The following is a 25,405-nucleotide window of genomic DNA, read 5'->3' on the forward strand; positions in this document are numbered from 1 at the left end:
ATTTACCATCCACAAATGCCTAAACCGTGCCACCAGCTAGTGAGCAAAAGAAGCTGGAAGAAACACCAAAGACGGGCAGCGCTGAAAGGTCTTTTAAATGATAACAAATGTGAAAACATGAACTTAACACGAGACTGAAGACCCGACCTGACAGAGAGCATGTTAACTACTTACGGATTACACAGTCCCATCTGTTTCATTCTTGAAGCTGAAGGTTACAGCAGCAGCACAAACTCTTTCCTCCGTTTAGTACTTCATCTTTATTACCTCTTATGATTTCTACATTCCCATGAATTTCAACATGTTCTGGTTCAAATTGAAAAAGCTTAGCGTTAGACATCGCTGTGTTGCCTGGACAAAACTAATGCAGTTGAACATAGCATTCACCGTTTACCCAAAATGCATTGCAACATAAACAACATGGCAATGTCCATGTGACAATATTTTATTTAAATTTCTAAAAAACCAAACAGCCTAATGTATTTTTACTTTATTGTTTTTACATCTAAAATAAATATTTCTCAAGTAAAGTCTATTTTTACAACTAATAATTGATTTCTTTAATAAACCAAAAAAAGTAGTCATACAAACATAAAAAAACATGTCTAGAATGCGTGTAATAAAATAAAATGTGAGTAATAACAAGAAAACAAGAGGTGACTTGAGCTGGTCATATTTCTCAGAAGTGTTTTAAAAATCCACAACAGATAGGGTTTTAATCTGAACTTCATCTGGAAAGTTCTGAACTTTCCAGGTCTTTGTTTCAGAAGCTGTTTAAATAAATGTTACAAGTATGTCTTTGATTAGATGATGACATGTGATTTTACTAATTCATGATGCTACAGACCTTGAAAACTGTAATAAGGTTATGTTCAAGTCTAAACCCTGCCAACCTTCTTGCTAATTTACAGGGCAACCTGAGTGAACTGGGGAAGCTGCTGATGCAGGGATCCTTTAATGTGTGGACAGACCATAAAAAAGGCCATAGCAAGGTACACCCAAACACCCCAATTTGAACCAGTCAATATGAAGATGCATTGTGTCTGTTTCTGACCATTTTTTCTTTTTAATTACTGTCTACAAGTTTTAGTTTGACTTTAAAAATTACAACAAATTCTTCCTCTTAACAAAAGAGTCAAACTTCCTGAAGTTTAGGAAAAAACATGAAGTTAAAATTGTCTAACATGTAAAAGTTGCTATAACATCAGTGGTTACGATTGTTTATTAAAAGCATGTCATGACTAAAAGGATTCAGTGTAGAACTGTTTTAATGCAGGAAGAGAAGGCTATCACTTCTAAGCTCACTCCCAAGAGGAACCGAGGCTAATCCGAGTCAGATAAGATTTTCAGGATTTCACTAGGAGTGATATAAGAAAATTGTAATTACAGATTGTGGATTTGAGTTTGATAGAAACAAATGAATGCGAAGGATCTAACAATGAGAGAACAATGTGTTATATAACAGCTATAACAGCTAAGAAAACAGAATTTTGCAGATGATGATGGATATGTAGTTTTTGTTTTCTGCTATATCAGATAGTCTGGCGTGCTGACGTGCTTTCTGTTTCTAATAAAACTTAAATTTCATTGATGATTAAAATACACATGGTAAGAAAGTAACCGACAGATTTGTGGGTTTCAGGTGAAGGACCTGGCCAGGTTTAAGCCCATGCAGAGGCACCTCTTCCTGTATGATAAGATGCTACTGTTCTGTAAGAAACGGGAGGAGAGTGCTGAGGGACATGAGAAGACCCCATCATACAGCTTTAAGCACTCGCTAAAGGTCAGAGACAGAAGTGGACTAAAACGATTTGACTAGTTGTGTAAACTTGTTTCTTATTTCATTGCTGGAGCACAGTAGTGTGTCCTGGAAATATAACATCCCACTGTTCTATGAAGATGTGCAGCAATGACAGCTGACTAGCAAACTACAATAATTGCTAATTACAGCAGTTTTCTGTTCATGTTGACTGGAGTAATGATGAACTTTATACTGAATGTTCAAGTGTTTTTAAAATGCCAAACTTATCAAACTCGCTTGACGTTACAATTAAAAACAAATTGTAAGATGCAAGTTGGTAAAAAAAACAAAACAAATGAAAAAAAAAAACATGGAATGTACAAGAAGTCAATGTGAGAGGCTCAGCCAATAGGGATAAAGAATGCCCTACCAAAGATTCTGTGGGACTTCCAGAGCCAATCAAATCAAGAAGTGACACAAAAAGGAATACCAAGACATTAACTGAGACACAGCTGTGGAGAGATGAGGCCTCGGAGGTCCTTAAGCTCTCAGGAATGTGACCCCCGAACAGAGAGAGTGGTCCCTCAGATGTTCCTCCAGAGAAGAAGGTAGCTCGAGACCTCAAGAGTCAATTTTTAATTTTACTTTAGGTGATGGATATTTTTAAACAATAAGAAGTTTTATTTTCAGTGATACAAATTATTACAGTAATGAAAGGGTTTTTCAACTCTAGTCATCAGGGCACAAAGTCCTGCACATTTATGCATGCGTAAATGTTATTGACCATAATATGTGTAAATGTTACTGACCATAACATTTACACATGCATAAACAGTAGTTACCTACAGCACAGGTCAACTAGAAAGCAGCAGCGCCCCTATGTGTCGTATGTAGTGCATACCACTGTGTTTCTGTCTGGGGCAAAACTTAAAAAACCTTAGTGTGACACACTAAGGTGATTTTTGTGTCACACTAAAGTGCTGTGACACAAAAGAAAACTATGAAAATTTATGTAAAGCGAATGCTAGAAAACATACTAATAAACTGTTTATTCAATCAATTGTCTTGTAACTAAGGACTTGCTTAATTTAAAGGTACTATTAATTATTCTTAATGCTAGAAATGTTATGGCCCATTAAATTACAAAAGTTATTTGGCTTAAGATAAAGTGTGCATACTACTTTGAAACAACTGTGCATTTATGTGAATAGAGTAAAGTTGTGGAACAATTTGGGTGAGGAATTAAAAAATGCTCAACTATAAATCAACTCAAAACACTTAATAATAAAACAATAGAAATTATGTACTTCAGTTAATAATGAGGAAATTTAAATTTCTTGCAATTTACGTGGTAAGTTAATTTAATGTGTACAGCCATGAAATTTATTTTGTAATTATTGAGAAAGAGGCAAGTTTATACAAGACTTTACTTCTTCGTGATCCTTTCCCACTCGTGTAAAGTAAGTAATGTAATACTGTGTTTATGACGTGATGATGTAATTTGTTAAATTTAGTGAATAAACTGATTTATTGAAAAGGCTCTGTCAGACTTGATTTAAAGGAATGATCCAGAACTAAAAGTGTTGAAGAATGGAAACATGGAGATCTCTAGCTATTAATAATATTGACAATCTTTATGTGTGTAGGCCAGTAGGAATCATTTAGGAAATGTCAGTGTTACATTCATTTCTTTTTTTCTTTCATGAAACAATTAAAACATTAAGTTAGCTTTGTTGGGATGCAAGCCCTACCTGTCTCCCATCACTATCTGCATCCAACTTTTGGGAGACATATCTAATGGTGAGTATGTGGAGGTGGGCAGGCGAAACTGCTCTGCTTCTGTCTTGGAGTTTCTCACCATGTTTCTATAATCTATAATTAGTCATGTTGTGGATTGTGTAGCTGCACTAGTTTCAATTATCCACGCCTCATACTGATGTCATGTTCTTTTATTTAGCCCCAGAACCATGACACACCGTAAAAACTAAAACATACAATGCATATTTAAGCAAAAAGTGCCATAAACACCACATAAGATTGTGTTTATTTCTCTTTCACAGAAACCAGCATACAAAGTTTAACAATTGCTTTAAATGTTGCCTTGTTCACCAGTTAAACCAGTTGCAGATTTTACAGGGTGTCTCTGAGCTGATTTCTGTGTGATTTTGCTTTCAGTCTGCATCAGGTTTGCTGTTATTACAAACAAGTTATTTTAGCTCAAACCTGCATAAATTTATATGAAACATTTTATATATGAAAAACATGTTTCCTTAGAGAAGGAGAATAAACAAACTTGTAAATTTCTAGCACCATGGCAATAATAAACAAAACGGCCAAACCGCCTGTTCCAAAGTAGAGTAAATGGAAAGATGAAGAAGTCTGCATGATTGTGATGAATGCTGATGAATATCACTGGTTTTGAATAACTGCAGCTCATGTATTCTTCATGTTTTCCTCTGTTTTGCCATCTAGATGAGCTCGGTGGGGATAACAGAAAATGTCAAAGGGGACAACAAAAAGTTTGAGGTGTGGTACAATGGCAGAGAAGAAGTTTACATCATCCAGGTATGTTGTTAGGAGTTGCACAAATTTACTTATGACTTTTGTTCAAAGTTTTGTTTGACTATCTGTGTAACTGGGGTTAAAAAGATTCAAATTAAATCCTCCTGGTGACTGTACTTAAGGTAATATCCCAAATTTGTGGTTACTTGCAATTTTTATTTGCAACAGAAGTAATTTATGCACAATTTTACATAAATATTTGTAAGACATTCCCTGTCTAAACCCAGTAAAAAATGCATAGGTTGGTTGATATTTTTGAAAAAAGGTGAGCAGATCCCATTTATTATATCAAAACTAAATTAAAGTAATTTTGAAACAATAGCCTGCTTTTTCCACAACCCTGAAAAAACCCCTGAGCTATAAAAACTTTTCTATTTCATTTCAGAGTCAACAACACAAACTGAATAATGAACATTTTTTAATTACAACTTCATAACTGACAACTGCAGCTATGCCCTATGGCTGCTTGCGCAGAGTGTTACTGCATTTTGTTAACAATAAACCCACATATATTATTCTAATTCACAACAATAAGTACAAACACTAAGTTGGCTTTTGAATTAAGAACAAAACAGTTCAGTTCCCCAGTCTTCTCATTTTTAAAAGTACAATTTTACTTTGAAAAACTTGTAAATCTACTCTACTGGATGCTGTCAGTAGATCTAAAAAATATATTAAAATTAATTGTAAAATAAAAAAAGTGTCAAAAACATGATAAATTGAAGCAAGTTTAAATTTAGCCAACCAAATAATTTCTAAGAGCAGGTATGGAAAATTTAATCATGTCTTTTCTACAGTCCTCCGCTGGAGGGCAGCGTTGTGCCATGCAGATTCCCTTCCAGACACAAATGTATCACATTTTGTTTTTTCCAGGTTTTTGTTGCCAGTGTGCTTGATCTGTATGTATTGTACATATTGTATATATTTTTACCCAAGGCTCCCTCCATGGATGTGAAGAATATGTGGGTGTCAGAGATCCGTAAAGTTCTTACAGGCCAGCTAGAAGCATGCAGAGGTACATTCACACACTGACAATGGCTTACTTTGAATGTTTCTGTTCTACTTTGTTTATTAGATTCGATTTACACAACTTCAAAACACTTGTTATATTGTTTTTTTTGTAAATACTGACAGGTTCCTTTGTTGAACAATCAAGACAAAAATTCCTCCAAATTACTCCAGTATCATATCAAATATTTTTGAAAAGTCAGTATTTTGAGTGGTCTACACTGTGTGTGTCTACTGCAGCTGATGTGTGATGGTGTGAGTTTATTATGTCAGCATTAACACAGCCACACTCTGTCATAGTGGACATGTCCTAGCAGGGCCCTGCAGAGACCAGTAAAGGGGCAGGTGCTCAAACAAAAAAAAAGAGGGCACATCTTACCGCATTGTAGGACAGAATATTAAAGCCACACAGCTTTCAGAGTTTAATAAACAATGATAAATTACAAAATTGTGAGATATACAATCAAAGCTAAGGAAAATCTCTATATAGAGCATATATGCATATGTAAGATATTTTATTAGTAATTTCTTTCTGCAGGTCTATTTTGTTATAGGAAAGTATTGCAATATTCAAACCCGCAATTTAGCAAGATATGTAAATCAGAGCTAGACCACCAGACATATTTTGTCTTTACAGAATTACACAATTAAAAACATAAACAAGGGAACAATGCAACCTTTTAGTGGACTGTAATCTATAAAAAAAAAGAGCTGCCTGTTTGCTACACTTGCAGTGGAGATGAAGATGGTCCATTCAGGAAAGCAGAGCTTCATCAAATTTAACATGGAACTGCAGAAAAAAGAAAAAAAAAACAAAAGCAAAATTTGAATTGTTAATGCATGTCACCATGAGAAAAGCCTACTGAGTTTTGCTTAAAAAAAACTTTTTTTTTTAAACTAAAATCACACATTTTTGTCTCATGAAGTGAAAAAATTATTTGCAAAACAAACTTATTTGCGCATGTCAGAAATCTTTACTTCCTATTCTAAGTTTTTGTTTGTGACTCAAAGTTTTGCTGCGATTCTCACATGACGTCGTGAGCAGGGCCCAAAATCACAACAGAAGATTTATGATGTCTGCAAATAAAAGTTTATGTTTGGCAAATAACTTTTTAAGTTCATGAGACAAAAATTAGGTATTTAATTTTTAAAAGAAGTTTTTTAAACAAAACTTTTTGTTTTAAAAAAAAGAAATCATTACAATTACAAAAGTTTTGATTACAATTTTATTTTACTTAACTGAGGTTAGTTTATTTTTTCATTGAGTAATTGGGAAAAAAAAATTAACTTCATACTCTGCAAACCAGACCCTAAACTTAAAGTCTGGATTGAGTTTTTCCTCTTCATTAATGACACACTTTTATTAAATACATTATATCTATCATGGTAATTCAGGGTGAATTATTTTTAATTCTTAATGAATATCCTTGTTGGACTTTTATTTAAGTGCTATTCTCCTTCAAGATACATTTACCTAACGCTAGAATAAATGCAATGTACATTATGCAGGAAAGGAAATTAGAAGACATATATCCATTATAGAGATGATAAGTTTTGGACGGGCGATGTGCCCCCTATTGCATAAGCAATACTGAAGAATGACTGCTATCATTAACGATACAGGGAAGAAGCTTTTTAGTCATCTTGTTTTGCTAGCAAAGTCGTTAGCTAGCAACTAGCTAATAGCGCAACAACAACAGCCTAATGGCTGTATGATAAAAATACTGAATCGATAGATAAGAACAGTTTTTCCTCACCTGGCTGTCTCCTCCCACTCAGTAGTTCTTCAGAGAAAGGCAGACGCAGAGGCCTGTCAGTGTCTGTTGTATTTCATTACCTCTCTGCTTAAACCGCTACTCTGTGCTGAAGCAGAAACAATTTCTGTCATCTGACAAGTAGCAAGTCTACTCCACTTTATTCACCAAAGACGTTTTTTTTTAATTCACCAAAAAGGTTCTGTAATCTAGAATGGTCGCTACTTTGAGCTCCAGTTAGTCGCCTACATAGTTAGTGCAACATCGTCATCTTCTGCCATGTGAGTCACATAGACTCTTCACTTTGGAGGNTAAGATATTTTATTAGTAATTTCTTTCTGCAGGTCTATTTTGTTATAGGAAAGTATTGCAATATTCAAACCCACAATTTAGCAAGATATGTAAATCAGAGCTAGACCACCAGACATATTTTGTCTTTACAGAATTACACTATTAAAAAACAAGGGCACAGTGCAACTTTTTAGTGGACTGTAATCTATAAAAAAGAGCTGCCTGTTTGCTACACTTGCAGTGGAGATGAAGATGGTCCATTCAGGAAAGCAGAGCTGCATCAAATTTAACGTGGAACTGCAGAAAAAACAAACAAACAAAAAAAAAAAGCAAAAATTGAATTGTTAATGCATGTCACCATGAGAAAAGCCTACTGAGTTTTGCTTAAAAAAACTTTTTTTTAAATTAAAGTCACACTTTTTTGTCTCATGAAGTGAAAAAATTATTTTGAAAACAAACTTAAATGCGCATGTCAGAAATCTTTGCTTCCTTTTCTAAGTTTTTATTTGTGACTCAAAGTTTTGCTTGCGATTCTCACATGACATCGTGGGCAGGGCCCAAAGTCACAACAGAAGATTTCTGATGTCTGCAAATAAAAGTTTATGTTTGGCAAATAACTTTTTAAGTTCATGAGACAAAAATTAGTTATTTAATTTTTAAAAGAAGTTTTTTAAACAAAACTTTTTGTTTTAAAAAAAGAAATCATTACAATTACAAAAGTTTTGATTACAATTTTATTTTACTTAACTGAGGTTAGTTTTTTTTTTCATTAAGTAATTGGGAAAAAAAATTGAACTTCATACTCTGCAAACCAGACCCTAAACTTAAAGTCTGGATTGAGTTTTTCCCCTTCATTAATGACACACTTTTATTAAATACATTATATCTATCATGGTAATTCAGGGTGAGTTATTTTTAATTCTTAATGAATATCCTTGTTGGACTTTTATTTAAGTGCTATTCTCCTTCAAGATACATTTACCTAACACCAGAATAAATGCAATGTACATTATGCAGCAAAGGAAATTAGAAGACATATATCCACTATTGAGATGATAAGTTTTGGATGGGCGATGTGCCCCCTATTGCATGAGCGATACTGAAGAATGACTGCTATCATTAACGATACAGGGAAGAAGCTTTTTAGTCATCTTGCTTTGCTAGCAAAGTCATCAGCTAGCAGCTAGCTAATAGCGCAACAACAACAGCCTAATGTCTGTATGATAAAAATACTGAATCGATAGATAGGAACAGTTTTTCCTCACCTGGCTGTCTCCTCCCACTCAGTAGTTCTTCAGAGAAAGGCAGACGCAGAGGCCTGTCAGTGTTTGTTGCATTTCATTACCTCTCTGCTTAAACCGCTACTCTGTGCTGAAGCAGAAACAATTTCCGTCATCTGACAAGTAGCAAGTCTACTCCACTTTATTCACCAAAGACGGTTTTTTTAATTCACCAAAAAGGTTCTTTAATCTATAATGTTCGCTACGTTGAGCTCCAGTTAGCCGCCTTATCTCACTGTGCTAGAGGCAATTGCGTCATGCGTCACGTGTAAAAGGTCAAAGGTAACAAGGTGATGGGGGGAGGGGGAGTGGTTATGTTATTTTTCTTGAAAAATACAAAAAAAACCAACAGCAAACCAAATAATTTTAGTACATGTTATGTGTCAGAAGAGGGCTTAGGAAATAATAATACCAAAAAAAAAAAAAAAAAAAAAAAATTTGGACCAAAAGGGCACTTGGGGGACAAGGAACAAAAGGGGCAGGTGCTCAAGCCCCCCCCAGCTCCCCTCTGCACTTGCCTGTGTCCTAGGATCTTTGTCAAATGAGCTTCTGCAAAATATAAAATTAGAACTCCTCAGTAAATACATGTTTGTCAGAACTGGGAAACAACATGTGATATGGAAAACATTTAGAACATTTGCTTATTTACACTCAAAACAAACATTTATAATAAAATTAATCTGACTTGATGAAATCTGCTGGGTTTCCTTAGATAGAAAACTTTTAACCAATTTTAGTGTCATTCAAATTGGTGCTGTATGAATAAGCTGAACTGAATTGAATTTAATAATGGTCACATTGACTTTAGACTAAAGTGGCTCAAGTTTTATCCATATCTGAATTTAATGTCAGTTTGAACAGCACAAATCAGATTTTTTCCAAATCAGGACAAATTCTAGATTCATCCAAATCATCATGAGTCTGAACAATCATGTCCCATTACTTCAATTAAAAAAAAAAAAAAATAATTATTTCAGCTTTAGTGGTCTTCATTTGCAAGCAATCTGACAGAAAGGGAGGAGAGAGAAGGTGAAGAAACTGAGGACATGAGTGTTGAGTTGTGTGGTGGCTCGCTCTCTAACCACTGTGCCATGCGACACCTCGCTTCTGCTTTTTACTTCATTGTGATATCCTCACAATTTTCCTTTGAGGAGACAAAAAACTGCAAGATAAAATGTGCACAATTGTGGAAACAAGTCTGCCAGACAACAAATCTGATGTAGCTATTCATAATCATCCTGCTTTTGTTTGCACAGTAGTTTCATATTTGATGCAAACTTGCTGCATATTCAGCATCCACTGGATTTTCTTTTGTAAACGCAGGAGTGCAACATCGTCATCTTCTGCCATGTGAGTCACATAGACTCTTCACTTTGGAGGTTTAGGATGGTTGCACAATCTTAAAATAATATAAAATCTAATTTCATAAAAAGCTGAATTGAATTTTAGACCCTGCAGAGAAGTTAGCCATCGTAGGATTGGATGTGGTGTCATTCAGATACCTGGCATAATTTCAAGCAAAACTCCATAAGTTATTAACATGACTGCAAGGCATCATCTTAAGGCAGTACAGTTGTAATATCTTTCCATATTTACATGTTTGTATATTCAGTAAATTCCTGTCACTTAACGAGAGAATCTGGTGACTTCTACAAAACAGATTTTGATCTGTTCTGGTGGTCCATCCTGTGGCTGGACAGACTTAGCTTCATAGAACCTTGCATTCTTCATCAACCCTGGATTCATTAGAGCGTAAACAGGGCGACACCCGTTTAACAATATGATTAGATAAACAGTCTACAGTATTTTTTTTCCTGTATTGCTTTTACTTTTACATCTGAAATAAATGTTTCTCAGCTAATTTCTGTTATTACTACTAGTCATGGATCCCCTTAGTCCCTCAGGGTGTTCTGGTCTCAGGGCAGAGGTGTTCAAACTTTTTTGCACAAAGAACACAATCCCCAAGTTGAAAGTATTCAGGGGTCAACATTTTATTTTTTCCACTATTAAATACCCCAAAAAACATTATTGTGAATTCTTTCTCTCTTACCTGCACAACAATAAATAAAACATGTAATATTTAATGTTTGCCTTGACATTTACAGTCACTTAACTTTCTGGGTTCATTATTTTCCAGGCTATAAAATGTTTATAGTTTATTCCCCAGAAGGAAAATAAAAATGTTCTTCTACAAACTTTTCTTTATTTAGCCAAAAAATAGGTAAAAATTTTGACTACCTTTTGGGCTTTCATTTTTTTCTTCCATAACATAAATGGACTTCCTTATCTGATGTTAATGATGCTAGGCTTTTTTGCTGCTGACAATAGGATTTTGTTGATTCAATAATCCATTTGCAAATTGCTATAACAACTGGTGTATTACTGTGGTGGTTATAAAGAAAAAATACAAAGATGTTTTGTAACAATCAACTTTCTCCATACTCAGTCTACACTCTGCAGCAGGACCACAGATCTACTTAGTGGTCAGGAGTGACATGAAAGTCACACTCTGTTAACTGCACACTCTAGCAACTGGCAACTTGTGTGTGCGCACAGTGGAGTGTGTGTCCCTGTTCCTGTGTGTGAGCAGACTGCCTAATAGTATGGCAGTGCTGTTTTGAAGCCTGCAGAGCCGAGGCTGCAGGAGGCTGAGGAGCCCCAGTGCAGCGAGCGTGTGCATGATTAACACTTCTGTTTCCTCACACTCAGTGTGTGAGGAAACAGAAAGAGAAGGGGATGAAACTGGTGTGGGGGAGAATGAAAGGGAGGGCAGATTGAAAGTGATGGGGAGAGAAGAATGGGGGAATTATGGAATGATATGTGGAGAGAGACAAAGAGATGGACAGCTAGAGAGAGGAATGCAAAGACATTTCTAGGGTGGAGACGGGGGCTGATAGGAAGCACAAAGAGCCAACATAAAGGCTGAGAAGAAATAACCTGAGAGAGAAGTGAAAGACATCAGTCTGATCTTCATGGAAAAAGTTGCATAAAAAAATTGTTATACTTTTATTTATTATAGTTCAGCTCTGTTTATTTAGAAAGCTCCAATTTATAAGAGACATCCTCCCAAAGCAGTGTATAAGACAAACAGTGGAAACATGGAAACACATTTGCTGAATAAATTCTGACATAGTTTATACTCCAGTCCACCTGCAGAGGTCTCTGCCCTACCAGGGACGCAAAAAGTCCAAACAATGCTAGTTTGTCATTTCTACTTCCTGTTTATTACAGCCATGTCAACATCTGATGAAATTATAGTCTGTGTCACCTGGTTGATTCATTCCAAACCAGTAGGTGGAAACCCACATTTTTGTTTATTGAATATTTTGCGACATTTCATAACTTCGGTTAAAGTTCACATGACAATTTGAGCAAAATAAAATTAGCTTAAAATTTAACCAGTTGTAGCTTTCTGTGTAAAGCTACAGTGTAGCAGAAACATGAGGTCAGGTGTAGCTTCTATGAGGAGGAAAGGCAGAAAGAGGTTAAAGTTAATGGCCTCAAAGAATTCAGTTAATTCATAAATGGAGAGTGGTAGGAAAAAGTAGCAAAGTGAGGAAAAGCTGACGGTAAACCATGATGATGATTACTGTTTAAATTAAACACTCAGCACTTTATCACACATATGCCTTATGCGTTTTAAATAACTGCATTAAGATCAGAAATTGCTATTTACAACTGTCTCCATCACAACTGAACATGAGAACACATGCCAATAGAAAGCTGGCTAGTTATTAAATTCAAGAAACATTAAGTAATTCTAATGAACAGTGAAGGCTCGAAGGAGTAGTATTAATGCTGGGCTAGTTTAGAAACCTGGGGATCAACCATCCAGAGTAACAGGCAGCATGTTGCAGAGACTGCATTTTATACAGACAGGATGGAATCTTTTTCCATTCTGTCTGATCTGTATTTGCACTTTGACAGCAACAGAAGTGGTTTTAGAATCTGAACCAAGGCAGCTGAGGGGTTTCCCAGCATTATGCAACTTATTTTGCCACTTTCCTAACTTCTGTTTCTAGTTGGAATTCAGTTTCAGAGGGTACTAGCCTCACAGAGAATGGAATTGTGCATGAGATATTATTTATTCAGTGTAGCGGTTCCACCAGTGCGTTTTGATTAAAGTAGGAGCTGAAGAATAGCTGACAAATAAGGCCAGCAATATAAAGGCGGTATGGAATTACCTGTACTGTTTTATTACACATTGTACGTTCAACTCCCCACCATGATTGCCCGGCTTAACAGTCTAATAATTCATTTTTTGAATAGCAAAGTTATGTAGATTTGGCTGAATTACGCGAGACAAGCTGTAAACATGGAGGAAGGAACGAGCATGAGCCCCACAATAAATCTCCCCTCATTCTCAGCATGACTGCTCATTTTAGGCGCCCGTTGCTGCGTTCTGCTCCACTGTCTGCACACACCTCCGAATAAAACATTGCTACATCCATGATTGCAAATACATTCTTTTTGCTGAGTACAATGTTTAGAGCATGTTGAATAGTTCCATGCACAGTCTGCATTTCTGTGACAAGCTCATTGGTTGCTTGGAATGGGAGGTAATAAGCCAGATCACTCACTGCGACGCTTTTGACTAAGGCCTAAAGTTTATTTTAGAGTTAATCTCCAGCGATTTCTTCCCCCAGAATGGTGTCTTGTAGAAAGTTGAGATTGTTTCTTGTATTTATCTCCACTTTAGCTTACGTCAGACAGAATGCTCCACAGTCTGAATCTGGAAACATACTTTCACTCTGGTCTTCATGTGTCTTGAAGATTACAGAGAGGAATTAATGGCTTACATGAGTAAATATTCAAACATTGCTTAACATCTTTCAAATCAAAATTTTATGTGTATCACATTTCTGTAACAGGGCATTTCAAAGTGCTTTACATCATAAAGATAGAACAATACAAAGTCATAGAAAACTGAGTCAACAACTGAAACATTTAGTCAAGTGCCATCGATAATTTTTTCAAACGCAACTCTAAGCAGGTGGGGTTTTAGTCTAGATTTAAAAGGACTTTATATGAATTAATATTTGCAGACTTAAAGCCTCAGTACGCTAATTACTGATATGGCTTTGTTTAGATTACTAATTGCTAAGACAGCAGATTACAACATTTGTAGTTTCATTCTAGAATATACAAAAAAATGACAACTTATTGCAAAATCAAATGCTGTGTGTGTGTTGGATTCACAGAGGCCAGCCAGAGCAATAACTATGGAGTCCCAATGAGGTAAGTGACAATACAAATAACCCTAACGATTAAAGAAACGTTATCATTATTTCTTATTGTGGCTAAACAAAGGCCAATGAAATGTCCTGTTTCAAAAATTGTTTTTGTAAAGTTCTGATTGGCGGACCTGTCCTTCTGTCCCAACAGGAATGTCCGGAAGATGGGCCTGAGAAAGTCAGATTCATCTAATCCAGAGTCGGTATTCAGGAGAGCTAACCCGAGTCCCAACATGAGGCAGAAAAAAGGTCAGTGGTCCAATAAAAGAAAGTTCCTACCAGGATTAGATTTTTCAATCTTTTATTCTTTCTTCCTTGATATAAAGATGGGTTGATTCTAAGGTGCCACTTTAACATGAATGCCAAAAACATAGTTTAGGTAAAAAGGCAAAAATCATTTTTGGTGGATAATTAATACAATATTTACGAATGAGTCCAAGATTACATTTTGTTTAGTTTTCTATTACTTCTCTACTAGTCTGGTTCGTAGTGTGTTGGTTCTGGTTTGTTTTTTTGTAGACTTTTAAGAATTTATTTGGTTGAGGCATTGCATCCAAATCTAGAGAGAAAATTATTCTCTCTAGATTTGGATGCTGAGCAGTGAAAGGATTTTGCTCCTGAACGTAACCCTGGTAACAAGGTATTGTTTTTGCACCTAGGAACAGCTGATTAGCATTCCAAAAGCTCACAATTGAAATATCATGTCATATATCATTTAGGGCTGAAACGATTCCTCGAGTGATTCGAGTACCTCAATTATTAAAATTCCTCGAGGAAAATACCTGCCTCGAAGCTTCATTAAATTATGTTTTATTATTTTGCACACCGTGTTATGGCCAGAACATTGTATGGGTTGCATGGAGCTCTGATTTCCGCCTCTGAGTTGTTGACGAAAGCTAAGTGTTAGCGGCATAATGTCCAATTTTCAAGTTTGGTCCGTGGGGATTTTATTGATTGATGACCAATAAACATCCTTAAAATGACTGGAGCGATGCCTGGAGTACGGCAGCCTTTCTCCTCCGGGAGCTGCTGGTTCAGAGCGAACAGCGGGAAGAGCGCTGCAGGAGTATTTATACAGGTGAGCGGAACAGACTGAACATGGAGGACGGCTGAGTAGTTGATGCTTACAGTGTAAGTGTAGCTTTACGGACAAACCGCACAATAAATTTCATATCATCCCGGTCTCAACAAACGGGTAGCGGAAATCATTTTGGCAGTATGTGGCTGGTAGATGAGTTTCTGAGTGTGACAAACGAAGGTGCTGTAAATATCCCGTACTGCTCCCTCCGTTCTTACGTTCGTCCATCCCCTGTTCTATTTCCTCCTCTCCACTCCCATCTGACGTTCATTCGTTAGCCTGCCCCTCCCTCTACCATTACCACCCCAAGCCCCCCAACTCCAGGCGACATTTCCTGTATTCTCAAACCCAAAGCTTGACAAGTATGGGGCAAGGTGAGAGTTCATCTATTAAACTTACTTAAGAAGAATACATAAACTAAAAGCTGGATCATAGACATTTTATTTATTTTTTATTTTTTTACTTCTATTTCCTTTATTTAACCAGGTAAATCCCATTGAGATCTAGATCTCATTTTCAAGAGGGACCTGGGCAGAAGTCTGCAAAACACAGCAACCTGGTTACAAAATAAAATTAATTAATACATATGCACAAGTGTAAAACAGTATAAAACAATTTATAAACAGTGACACTGTTTGAAAGAACCTCGTTGCCTGTTTTTAAGAATTGCTCGAAATAAGTCCAGTGAAATCAATTCTGACATCTTGATTTCAGACTGGAGCTGATTCCAGGCTGAAGGAGCCATCACACTAAAAGCTTGCTTCCTTTTTTCAGTTCGGAAACATGGAACATGCAAAAGAAAAATGTTGTTAGAATGTAAAGAATGGGAAATAACAGATCTATGCAAAAGAGAGTTTAAGTATGCGGGAGCCAAGCCGAATAGAGATGTATAAATCAGGTTCATCATTTTATAACAATAATACATATGTGTATATATGATTACATGCTGCCTGATCATATTAATGTTAGGGACTATCAGTAATGATTTACCATGGCAGATATGGTTAATTGCTATTATGTGATCAGAAGTTCTTAGTTCAGAGTTTTAAGTTTGATTCCCTTTTGGAGCTTTTCTGTGTGATTCTAAATTGCCCACAAGTGACTGACAGTCTGGATTATTACAGTAGCACCTGCAGCTGTATGACTTTACGCACTGTGAGTACCTTGAGATTTTCCTTTAAATAAAAAAAGAAAAGAAGAGTTATTGTATGTTTTATTATCTAACCCTTTTTACTATTAAAATTGTAGAGAAAAAATATATTTTGTGTCAAAACATCTTGTACGCAGCGCACATCAGTGTGAGTCTGTGGGGGTGGGCACGCAAAAGGCTAAATCTTATTGGTCAGTTTACTTTTGTTAATTTAGCGGCTTAGTGCTTTTTCTGTAGCTAAAAATGAATGAGCTCCTCCCGTTGTTCTAAGATCCCGCCTGAGCTTTTTACCGTGCGTGGTTCTGATGAGGTCGCCGATTTATTAGCCTTTTTGTGGTTTTGCGAACTGAAAAGCTGACATGTCAACCGTTGGCTGACATCAGCAGATGCCGAAAAAAAAGGTTAGACAGTTCGGAGAGTAGCACAAAACTATCACTGTCTGCACCTGACCAGCACAAACCTAAACCACAAAAGCAGCAGACTTTTTATTTTTTTATTTTTTTATACAAACGATGCTAAATAATAAAGACATGAAAGCGAAGTCTACCCGTGTGATCCACAGAAAGACGGGAATATTGATTCCCAGGTTCAGGTGGTGTCAGATGTCCAGAAGAGGAGAAGGTGATGCAACATTGTTTGCTTAATTTCTACTCTTTCGGGGAATGTCTTGACTAGATTAAATTGTTTAACCCGCAGTCCGAGACGCTCAGTAGGAGCGGCAGATGTCTGCCATCCGGTGACCCGCCAGAACCGCGCACACGGTAAAAAGCTCGGCTGGGATCCAAATGACCGCTAACGAGTGGATCAAACTCCGCTCATTAATTTTTAGCTTACAGAAAAAGCGCCAAGCCGCCAAATAAACAAAAGTAAACTGACTAGTAACATTTACTTACTACAAGATGTTTTGACACAAAAAAGTTTTTTTTTCTCCACAATTTTGCTAATAGTAAAGAGGGTTAGATGATAAAAAATCCAGAAGTTATTCTTTTCTTTTTTTAAAGGAAAATATCAAGGTATGCAGAGTGGTACAGCTGTACAGTTGCTGCCCTCTGACAGTGGCGCAACTGCACATTCTTCTGGTGGATGCGAAAACATAAATCGCCCCCACAAGGAAGGAACGTACATCAGCGTAGAAAAAATACACTCCCCCGAGGCGAGGGGTGAGAGGGTGAAACTCGCGCTAGATTTACCTCATCATGTGCGTGAGGTGAAGGAGCGTAAGGCACGCTGAAGTGTATGGGAAAACATAATCGGCGCGCAGCCCCTCCAGACAGGGTTTTGGCGGCCCCTATGCGTTGCATGCGCTACATACCCACTTTTTGCGCCACTGCCCTCTGATAATATCCTGCAGGCGTCTGCGTATAATTCTGAACTTTAACCCTAGAAAAGAGTTGTATACATACAGCAAATTATTTTAAACATTTTTATAATTCACTTTTTTTTAAAAAAGAATCCAAAAATAAACAAATGTTATTATTTCAATGTAAAAACATTTAATTGAATAATTTTTTTGGCAGTGCTCCCTAATGACAATGCCTATTTTTAGAACTTGCTCCGCGGGACTGACAAGGTCCCCTCAGGCGACTGGGTGCCCGCAGGCATCGTGTTGGTGACCCTTCATATATATCATTCAAAATTCATTCATAATTCATTCTAACCATACAGAGGAAGTTTTAATGAGGAGCGGCAAAAGCAAATGAGGTGGATTGGCAGGGCTTGCCAACAACTGATGGTGTTGTCCAAGACAGGTTACTGTGGAATATCGCCTCTGCTGCCTGGATGTTAGGTTGTTAGCATCTCTTGAAATCCAGTGTTATCTTTTAAGCGTATGGCTAGAATAGTGGGGTTGTAAGCCATTACTTCTCTTATCTCGACTCTGAAGTAATAGAACACAGAAGTCTGTGTTGCCAAAATCCCTCTTAAATATCTTCCAGTTACACCTTTCTATGGATTTCTATTGACTATGTATAAATTATAAAGGCAGTCACTGTGTGTGACAGAAATGTTGGTTCTAGTTTCTTCTCTTCAATTAACGGATTTAGTGGAAGGAGCCACCATTCAGCGTCTGCTGTGGAAATGCTCACAAAAATTACTAGGGGAAATAAAAGTTCCAGAAAAATACATTTCGTGTACCATAGAGAAGACGCAACTTTTGGACCCTACACCAAAAAGCTAATCCATTGTCAGGGATGAGTTTAGGCCGGTTTTCTTCTGAATTTTTGTTTTTTAGATATTTTACCATGTTTGTGTTTATGAAATTAGGCTGTCCTCACTATCAAACACCAACCTTGTTGGTATTGGAATCTTTATTTGAAAATGATAGTATAACGTGTTGGTGTGAAAAGCAGATTCTAAGCAAACACTGACAGTGATATAACACTTATAGTCCACTGCTGAGATCCTGTTCCAGGTCTTTGTCAGAGTCTATCAATCACTTCACATCTTGTGGACTGCTGATTATGGAATTTCCCTGCTTTACTAACTTCTCTTCCTTGCCCCCCAGCTGATGCTTCAGTCCCCTCAGCTGTTAACGCTCAGAAGCATTTCACCTTGCAGGGACTTTCCAACAGGAGGTCTCTTCCAGCAGGTAACACATCATCATTAACCCAGGCATCTCTGTCTGCACCGTCCTCTTCATTGTGGCCCCTGTCTTTCCTTCTTATATCTATATCTCATATTATTGTCTTGAACAGCATCTTTTTTATTCTTATTGTTTTTAATGTCATAGTTTGTCTTGCACCCTTGAAAATAAAGGCTATAACGTTTCCTGGACCTTACACATTTTACTAATTTGGCTTAATGGAAAATAATAGATGATTGGAATACTTTAAGCAACAAGCTCCTCCCCATGTTGCATTATTGCCTATCATTTAATTGAATATGCGTGCCACTGGTAGAAAAAGCAGTGCACAATAATAACATTGCTTATTGTGTGCAGATGCTTTACTCACCTGTTAGGATGTGGGACGTTTGAAACTGAAGTCATCATTTGATGCCTAATTATGTGTCTAATAATTGTTTTACCAGTTGGAGACCCTTATAGATCCTTGATATTTTTTATATAAACAGAAACCAAACAATAACGTCACAAAAAAAGCAATGTCCCCTGTCATGACACAGCAAAACACTGTGAACTACACCCTACTGATCTCAGTAAAAATAAACTTTTTTGCAAAGAGTACAACAAAAGTAAGACTCGATTTTTACATGTGAAGCCGATCTTATCCACTGATGTTATCTAAATTGGCAAAGGTCAGAGAGTCAACCACTGTCCTCTCATGCTCTCTGGTGAAAAAGATTTGATTGACAGACCGCCACACCAAGTTATGTCTGCACGTTTATAATTAACAATAGTTACCCCACTGTGCTGTTGTATGTCAGTTGACGTTTCACAATTATATACTATCGAAGTATTCAGTTGTTGCCATCTAGTGGCGAAATTTAGGTACTACTACAGTAACTTTTTTTTACTTTCAGCAACTGCTGACAACAACGCTCCGCCACCTGTGAAAATTACATTGACCTTTGCCAATACTCAATTGCAAGTTACTTTATAATAGTCAACAACGTGTCTCCACTTATAAGGTTGAACTGAAGGGGAGATTGTTTAATGGTTACAACAGTACAAAAAAGTTTGTAATTTGTTTGTTCCACTTTTGTCTGGAAAACTCTAAGAAGGATTAAGAATGATATTTGTTGTCAGAGTGCAGCGCACAGAGCTCCTGCTGCCGCTCCACAACTCAGATATCCTTCTGCATAGATTTGTGACACAAATCTTAATATTAATGATTACAATGATGTTTAGTTGCGCAACTTTACGGACACGTTCATTCATGACTGTTTTCAGGTTTATTGGGCTGTTCATATTAGTCTCGATGTTTGCAGTTTTCTGGAGCGCAACGCGAAGCTCGACGTAATTCAGAGATAATATATTAACTTGACATTATCAAAGACACAGCAGGATGAGTCATCCGGGAAATGATGGACAGGAGAGTCTGACTAAAACGACCTGGATGACAGACAAACTCTGGGATTTATTATGTGTCTCTGCTTATTTCCAAGCCCAAATGAGTAACTTCACGTTCAAAAACGAGCCGCAAAAAGCGCAACCCGCGAATCATTAAATTTGCAGGCGACTTTAGAAACAAAACAAGCCCAAAGCCGCTTATAATAATCGGATTTGGCGACAAAAACTGAAAATAGTTCCTGTTTTTCTAGCAACAAAATGCGCATCTCTCTCCTCCATTGTTTACATTTCTGTGCTGCTGAAGCTGAAACGGCGATCACTCCCCAAGACGCGTAGAGTAAATAAAATTAAATTACAAAAGAAAATAGTAGCACACAGTAACGCAAAGTGATTTCGTAAAGTAACTGTAGTCTGACTACTGGATTTGAAATAGCAACGCGTTAGATTACTCGTTACTGAAAAAAGTGGTCCGACCTCAGTAACGGGTTACCATGTAGCGCGTTATTGACGTCACTGCATCTAAGCAGTCTACAAGTTCGGCAGCCAGTAAAGCAGCTGCAGCATTGGCACGTTCAGAAGCAGTGAAAACTGAAGCAGCATTTGTTGAGAAAGAGATTAAACTGAGGACACAACAAGCAGAGCTTGAGGCCTCAACACAGCTTCAAAAAATACATTTAGAGGCTTCACTGGATAAAGTTCATTCACAGAAAAAGGCTGCAGCTGCAGAGGCTAAAGCAGAAGTCTTAGAGTTAGCTGTGGAACAGCTTATTTAGATCTTCTGTGAAATAGAAGTTCCAAATGAGGATCCAGAATCACGCACAAAGGAATATGTAGAGGGAACTATCCAAAGTGAAGGCACTCTTGACATGCCTAAAATAAAAACCTATTCATGTGATGCAGACCTGCAACCAACCTAACATGGACTTGTACATGACTCTGATCACAGAATCTGCGCACCAGAAAAAGGATTGTCAGTTCAGCCAAACTCAGAAGATGCCATAGCAACACAGGCTCAGAATCAAACCATGACAGTTGGATCCAATAACCATTTCACAAAGCAGTCAAGATTAAATGGAAAATCTATGCCAAAAATTGAGCAAAACGCAAATTCTTTGGAGAATCTAAGACACTTTCTACAGTAGGACAGACTATAGAAAAAGCACTGACAACTTGCCTTTGTCACAGAATGCTTGCTACACCAATTATGGTCCACAAATGAGTCAAGGGAATGAAAGTAAATGCATGTCAGACCTTGTTAGGTTCATTGCACAATGTGAGCTAGTCTCCACTGGTCTCACACAGTTCAATTACCGTCCTGAGTGCTTTAGGGCCTGGAGAGCATCCTTTTTGAGTGCCATCAGAGATTTAAACCTCTCAGCCAATGAACAGCTAGATCTTTTAGTTAAATGGCTAGGGAAAGACTCAGCAGAACATGCTAGACATAAGAACAGTGCATGTGAATTACCCCAAGTACCGACTCAGGGCAGTTTGGGATAGACTAAATAAGTATTATGGGGCTTCAGAGGTGGTTGAGAACTCCTTGTTCAAAAGGTTGGAGAGTTTTCCCAAAATCTCTAATAAAGACCATCGCAAATTAAGAGAACTTGGAGATTTGTTAATGGAGATAGAGGCAGCCAAGGTGGATGGTGATCTACTAGGTCTGAGTTACTTAGACACACCTCGTGGTATTAACCCTGTTGTGCAGAAGTTGTCATTCTATTTACAAGAAAAGTGGCTAAAATCAGGATTTCAATATAAAGAGGAACACAGGGTTCTCTATCTTCCATTCAGCTTTTTTGTGAACTTTGTATGTAATCAAGCTAAAATGAGAACTGACCCCAGTTTCATGCTGATCACATTGAAAAATGATTCAACTGAACACCATAGCCAAGTCCTGAGAACTGATGGACATAAGCTTCTCGCTGTACTGAAGACCGGGGTTTCTATTAAGACATTACCTGGCAACACTGTGACTCTGCTCAAACCAGTATTCCATCTGCAAGTAGACCCATCACAACAGATGATCCAGCCAAACATTGTGTGCTACACAACAAACCTCATCCTCTTTCTAAATGTAGAACCTTCAGGAGAATGCTTATTGAAGAAAGAAAGACAATTCTAAAGAAATATGGGATTTGCTATAAGTGTTGCAAAACTCTACATTTGGCAAGGAATTGTGAAGAAGAGATAATCTGTACAGAGTGTGGAAGTAAAAAACATGTTACAGCCCTAAACCAGGGACTGCACTGTGGTCGAAATCCCCAGATTCTTCTATATCAGAGAATGGCAGGGAGGGAATAAATGATAACAAGGAAGCAGCTGTTTTCACGACATGCACGAAAATCTGTGGCAAGGAAATCTCAGGACGTTCCTGGTCGTCCTGATGCTGCAGTTAAGATGTATGCAATATTGGATAATCAAAGTAATACATGGTCTGACTTTTTTGATCTGTTCAATATATCAGGGATAGCCACACTATATTTCCTGAAAATCTGTGCAGGAACCATGGAAACAGAAGGCAGATAGGCCTGTGGCTTCATGGTCAAGGCTAATGATGGCAGCTCTTTACCAACGCTAGTCGAATGCAACGAGATCCCAAATAATTGTCCGTAAATCCCGACACCTGAAGTGGCATTGAACCATAGCCACTTGAAACCTCTTGCAAAGTATATCCCCAAGCTTGAAGAGCAAGCCCCTATTATGCTGTTATTAGGCAGAGACATTATCAGAGTACGTAAGGCTAGAAAACAAGTAAACAGCCTGCATAATGCACCATATGCCCAAAAACTGGTTTTGGGTTGGGTGATTATTGGTGATGTATGCATTGGAGATGTTCATAAGCCATCTGTGGTGACCTCCTGTTACACCAACATCTTTAAAAAAAATGGACGCCCCTCTCTATTTGAGCCATGTCCAAAGAGTTACACAGTTAAAGAGAGACACTGCTGTGATTACCCCCATCTCAGTTTCTTCTTTAAACAAAGGCTCATCACTTGTGAAGGCTCTGATGCTGACGTCTTTCACCAAACAAAGGATGATGATTGGAGGCTCCTTCAATAGGGGACATTCAATTCTTTACAATCATGGACAGAGAAGTGTACACCAGGATGAAAAGAACAACTGGATAGCTCCTCTTCCTTTCAGGACATGGCGACCACAGCTTCCAGACAACCGCTTACAGGCACTTCAGCGACTCCACTCACTGCAGCAAAATTTCTTAAAGAAACCTGAGATGAAACAGCAGTTCTTCGACTTCATGGAAAAGATCTTTAAAAATGAGCATGCAGAAGAAACACCTTCACTGAAACCCAGAGAGGAGCATTGGTATTTACCTTCCTTTGGGGTTTTTCATCCAAAAAACACATCTCAAATAAGAGTTGTCTTCGACTCTAGTGCACAGCATAACAGACTTTCCTTAAACCAGGTACTTTTGACAGGGCCTGACCTCAATAATAGCCTCATTGGGGTTCTTCTGAGGCTCAGAAAGGAACCAATTGGTTGAGCGGTCAATAGAGTAGAACATGTTTGATGGTAGCTCCTGCCAGTTTCTTTTAAAATTCTTATTCAACTGTGCTTTTCCTTGTAAACCAAGCCTTTGTTATCTGCTTCATTGCACACTGGTCCTGTGTATATATTTTTGCACCACGTGGCAGTCTCAGGAAGGGGACAATCTCGTACTATTCAGACATAGCTAAAGTTATGCTCACAGGCCTCGGCTTCTTTGCCGCTAGACCCATGTGTTGTAACTGCTCCGACTCAGATGAACCCGGACGCCAACACTCTAAAGCTCGAACTACTGTCTTCTTTGAAAGAAGATATCGCCAGCATTATTAAGAAGGAACTTAAAGAGGTTCTTGGTGAGGCGTTGTCATCCATTAAAGCTGAGGTACAAACCGTGAAGACACAGCTAGCAAGTGACTATGCTGCTACTGATGCTAAACTGGTTAAGCCAATGACTATGGTGGGGGATGTGGAGGAGGCGCTCACTGGTTGCATTGATGACATTGCCGGTATGAAAACTACTCTGCAGCAGCTTACGGCTATGGGGTCACCATGTTGGATGACATGTGTGAGGACTTGGAGTCAAGATCGCGCCAAAGGCCAATGCCCTCCTCCTCATCGGCATGGAGGAGGGCGCTGGCTCCTGCTCACCTACTGGTGTGGTTGTGCGACTGAAGGAAGCGCTCGGGCAGGAAAAGGAACCACTGGTGGACCGGTCTCATCGCTCTCCTCAACCCAAACCCAAACCAGGCGAACAACCTCGAGTAATCATGTGCAGGCTTGATTACTACAGTGACTGTCTGGACATTTTACGTCTTGCAAGGGAGCGCCAGCGGATTAAAGTCAGAGCCGGTCTTGTGCAAAATTCTGTTCCCCTGTGAAGATCTGTTCCCCCTGTGTCGGGAGCGGGCATTGCAGTCAGAGAGGCGGATCTGACCATTTTCACAGCGCTTTTGATCGATTTCTCGGTAAAAACAACTCATATTATAATGTCAAGGTTGTAACATTCAGTTTTATTGGCTGCTGTTTAAAAAAGAAGCAATAACAAAATCATAAAATAAATAAATAAATGAGGTCTGGTGTGGAGGTCTTCTTAACCGTTTTGTGTTTTTTAATCGCCAAGAGAATTGGTCTTTTTCCTACTTTTGTCACTCAAGCCTGACTAAAAAGTAAATCATCAAATACAGTTTTCCAACACATTGTGTGAATTTATAAGTTTTTCATTGCTAATATAATAGGATGAAAGCTGGCTGATAGCAGGATGCAAAGATTAGACTACCTGAAAAGAAAGTGCAGGCTTTCTGGAAAATCCCCTTCTAATGTTAAATATGACAGATTACTGTATAAAAGAAATTTCTAGTTGCTAATTTTTAGTGGTTCAAACATGCTATCACACATAACAATCATTGAGAATTTGGAAATGGTTGCTCTTTATTTGTCAAAGCAATGAGGGGGGCGGAGGGATATTTCAGCTACCTGAAATAACCTGTTCCCTCCATCTCATGGGAACAAATTAATTTACCAGCAAGTCTTTGTATTTATTCCTCTCATCATCAACAATAAGTCCTGAGGATTTGGTAGCATTTTGATGGGGTCTTCCAAACTCACACACGAGGTGCTCGTAACATTCATGGCAGAGGTCTCCGCCATTTTGAACAACAGACCATTAATTCCTGTCTCCTATGACCCTATGGATCCGTTCATTCTTACACCTGTTAACGCAGAAAGTGGGTCCTTGTCCGGATCCTGTAGGAGACTGAAAGCAGTGGCGTAGAGTCCGAAGTCTGTCTGACACATTCTGGGACAGATGGCGCAAGCAGTATTTACCTACTCTGTAAC

At 37.9% G+C, this 25,405-nt stretch overlaps 1 protein-coding gene across 2 annotated transcripts in view; it reads left to right on the forward strand.

The window, feature by feature from the left end:
• Positions 1 to 821: 821 nt before the first annotated feature.
• Positions 822 to 25,405, forward strand: part of mcf2l2 (MCF.2 cell line derived transforming sequence-like 2) — a 46,942-nt gene continuing 22,358 nt past the window's right edge. The window contains exons 1-7 of one of the 2 annotated variants that reach the window (XM_007554639.2): positions 822 to 992; positions 1,643 to 1,783; positions 4,214 to 4,306; positions 5,240 to 5,318; positions 13,838 to 13,874; positions 14,022 to 14,119; positions 18,602 to 18,685. In XM_007554639.2, coding sequence (XP_007554701.2) covers positions 834 to 992; positions 1,643 to 1,783; positions 4,214 to 4,306; positions 5,240 to 5,318; positions 13,838 to 13,874; positions 14,022 to 14,119; positions 18,602 to 18,685 — 691 coding nt within the window. In that variant the 5' untranslated portion in view covers positions 822 to 833. The remainder of the gene's footprint in view (positions 993 to 1,642; positions 1,784 to 4,213; positions 4,307 to 5,239; positions 5,319 to 13,837; positions 13,875 to 14,021; positions 14,120 to 18,601; positions 18,686 to 25,405) is intronic. The other variant, XM_016672760.1, reaches the window with a different exon arrangement.

The sequence above is a fragment of the Poecilia formosa genome, unplaced genomic scaffold (genome assembly GCF_000485575.1).
Source record: "Poecilia formosa unplaced genomic scaffold, Poecilia_formosa-5.1.2 Scaffold65, whole genome shotgun sequence".
Classification (NCBI taxonomy): domain Eukaryota; kingdom Metazoa; phylum Chordata; class Actinopteri; order Cyprinodontiformes; family Poeciliidae; genus Poecilia; species Poecilia formosa.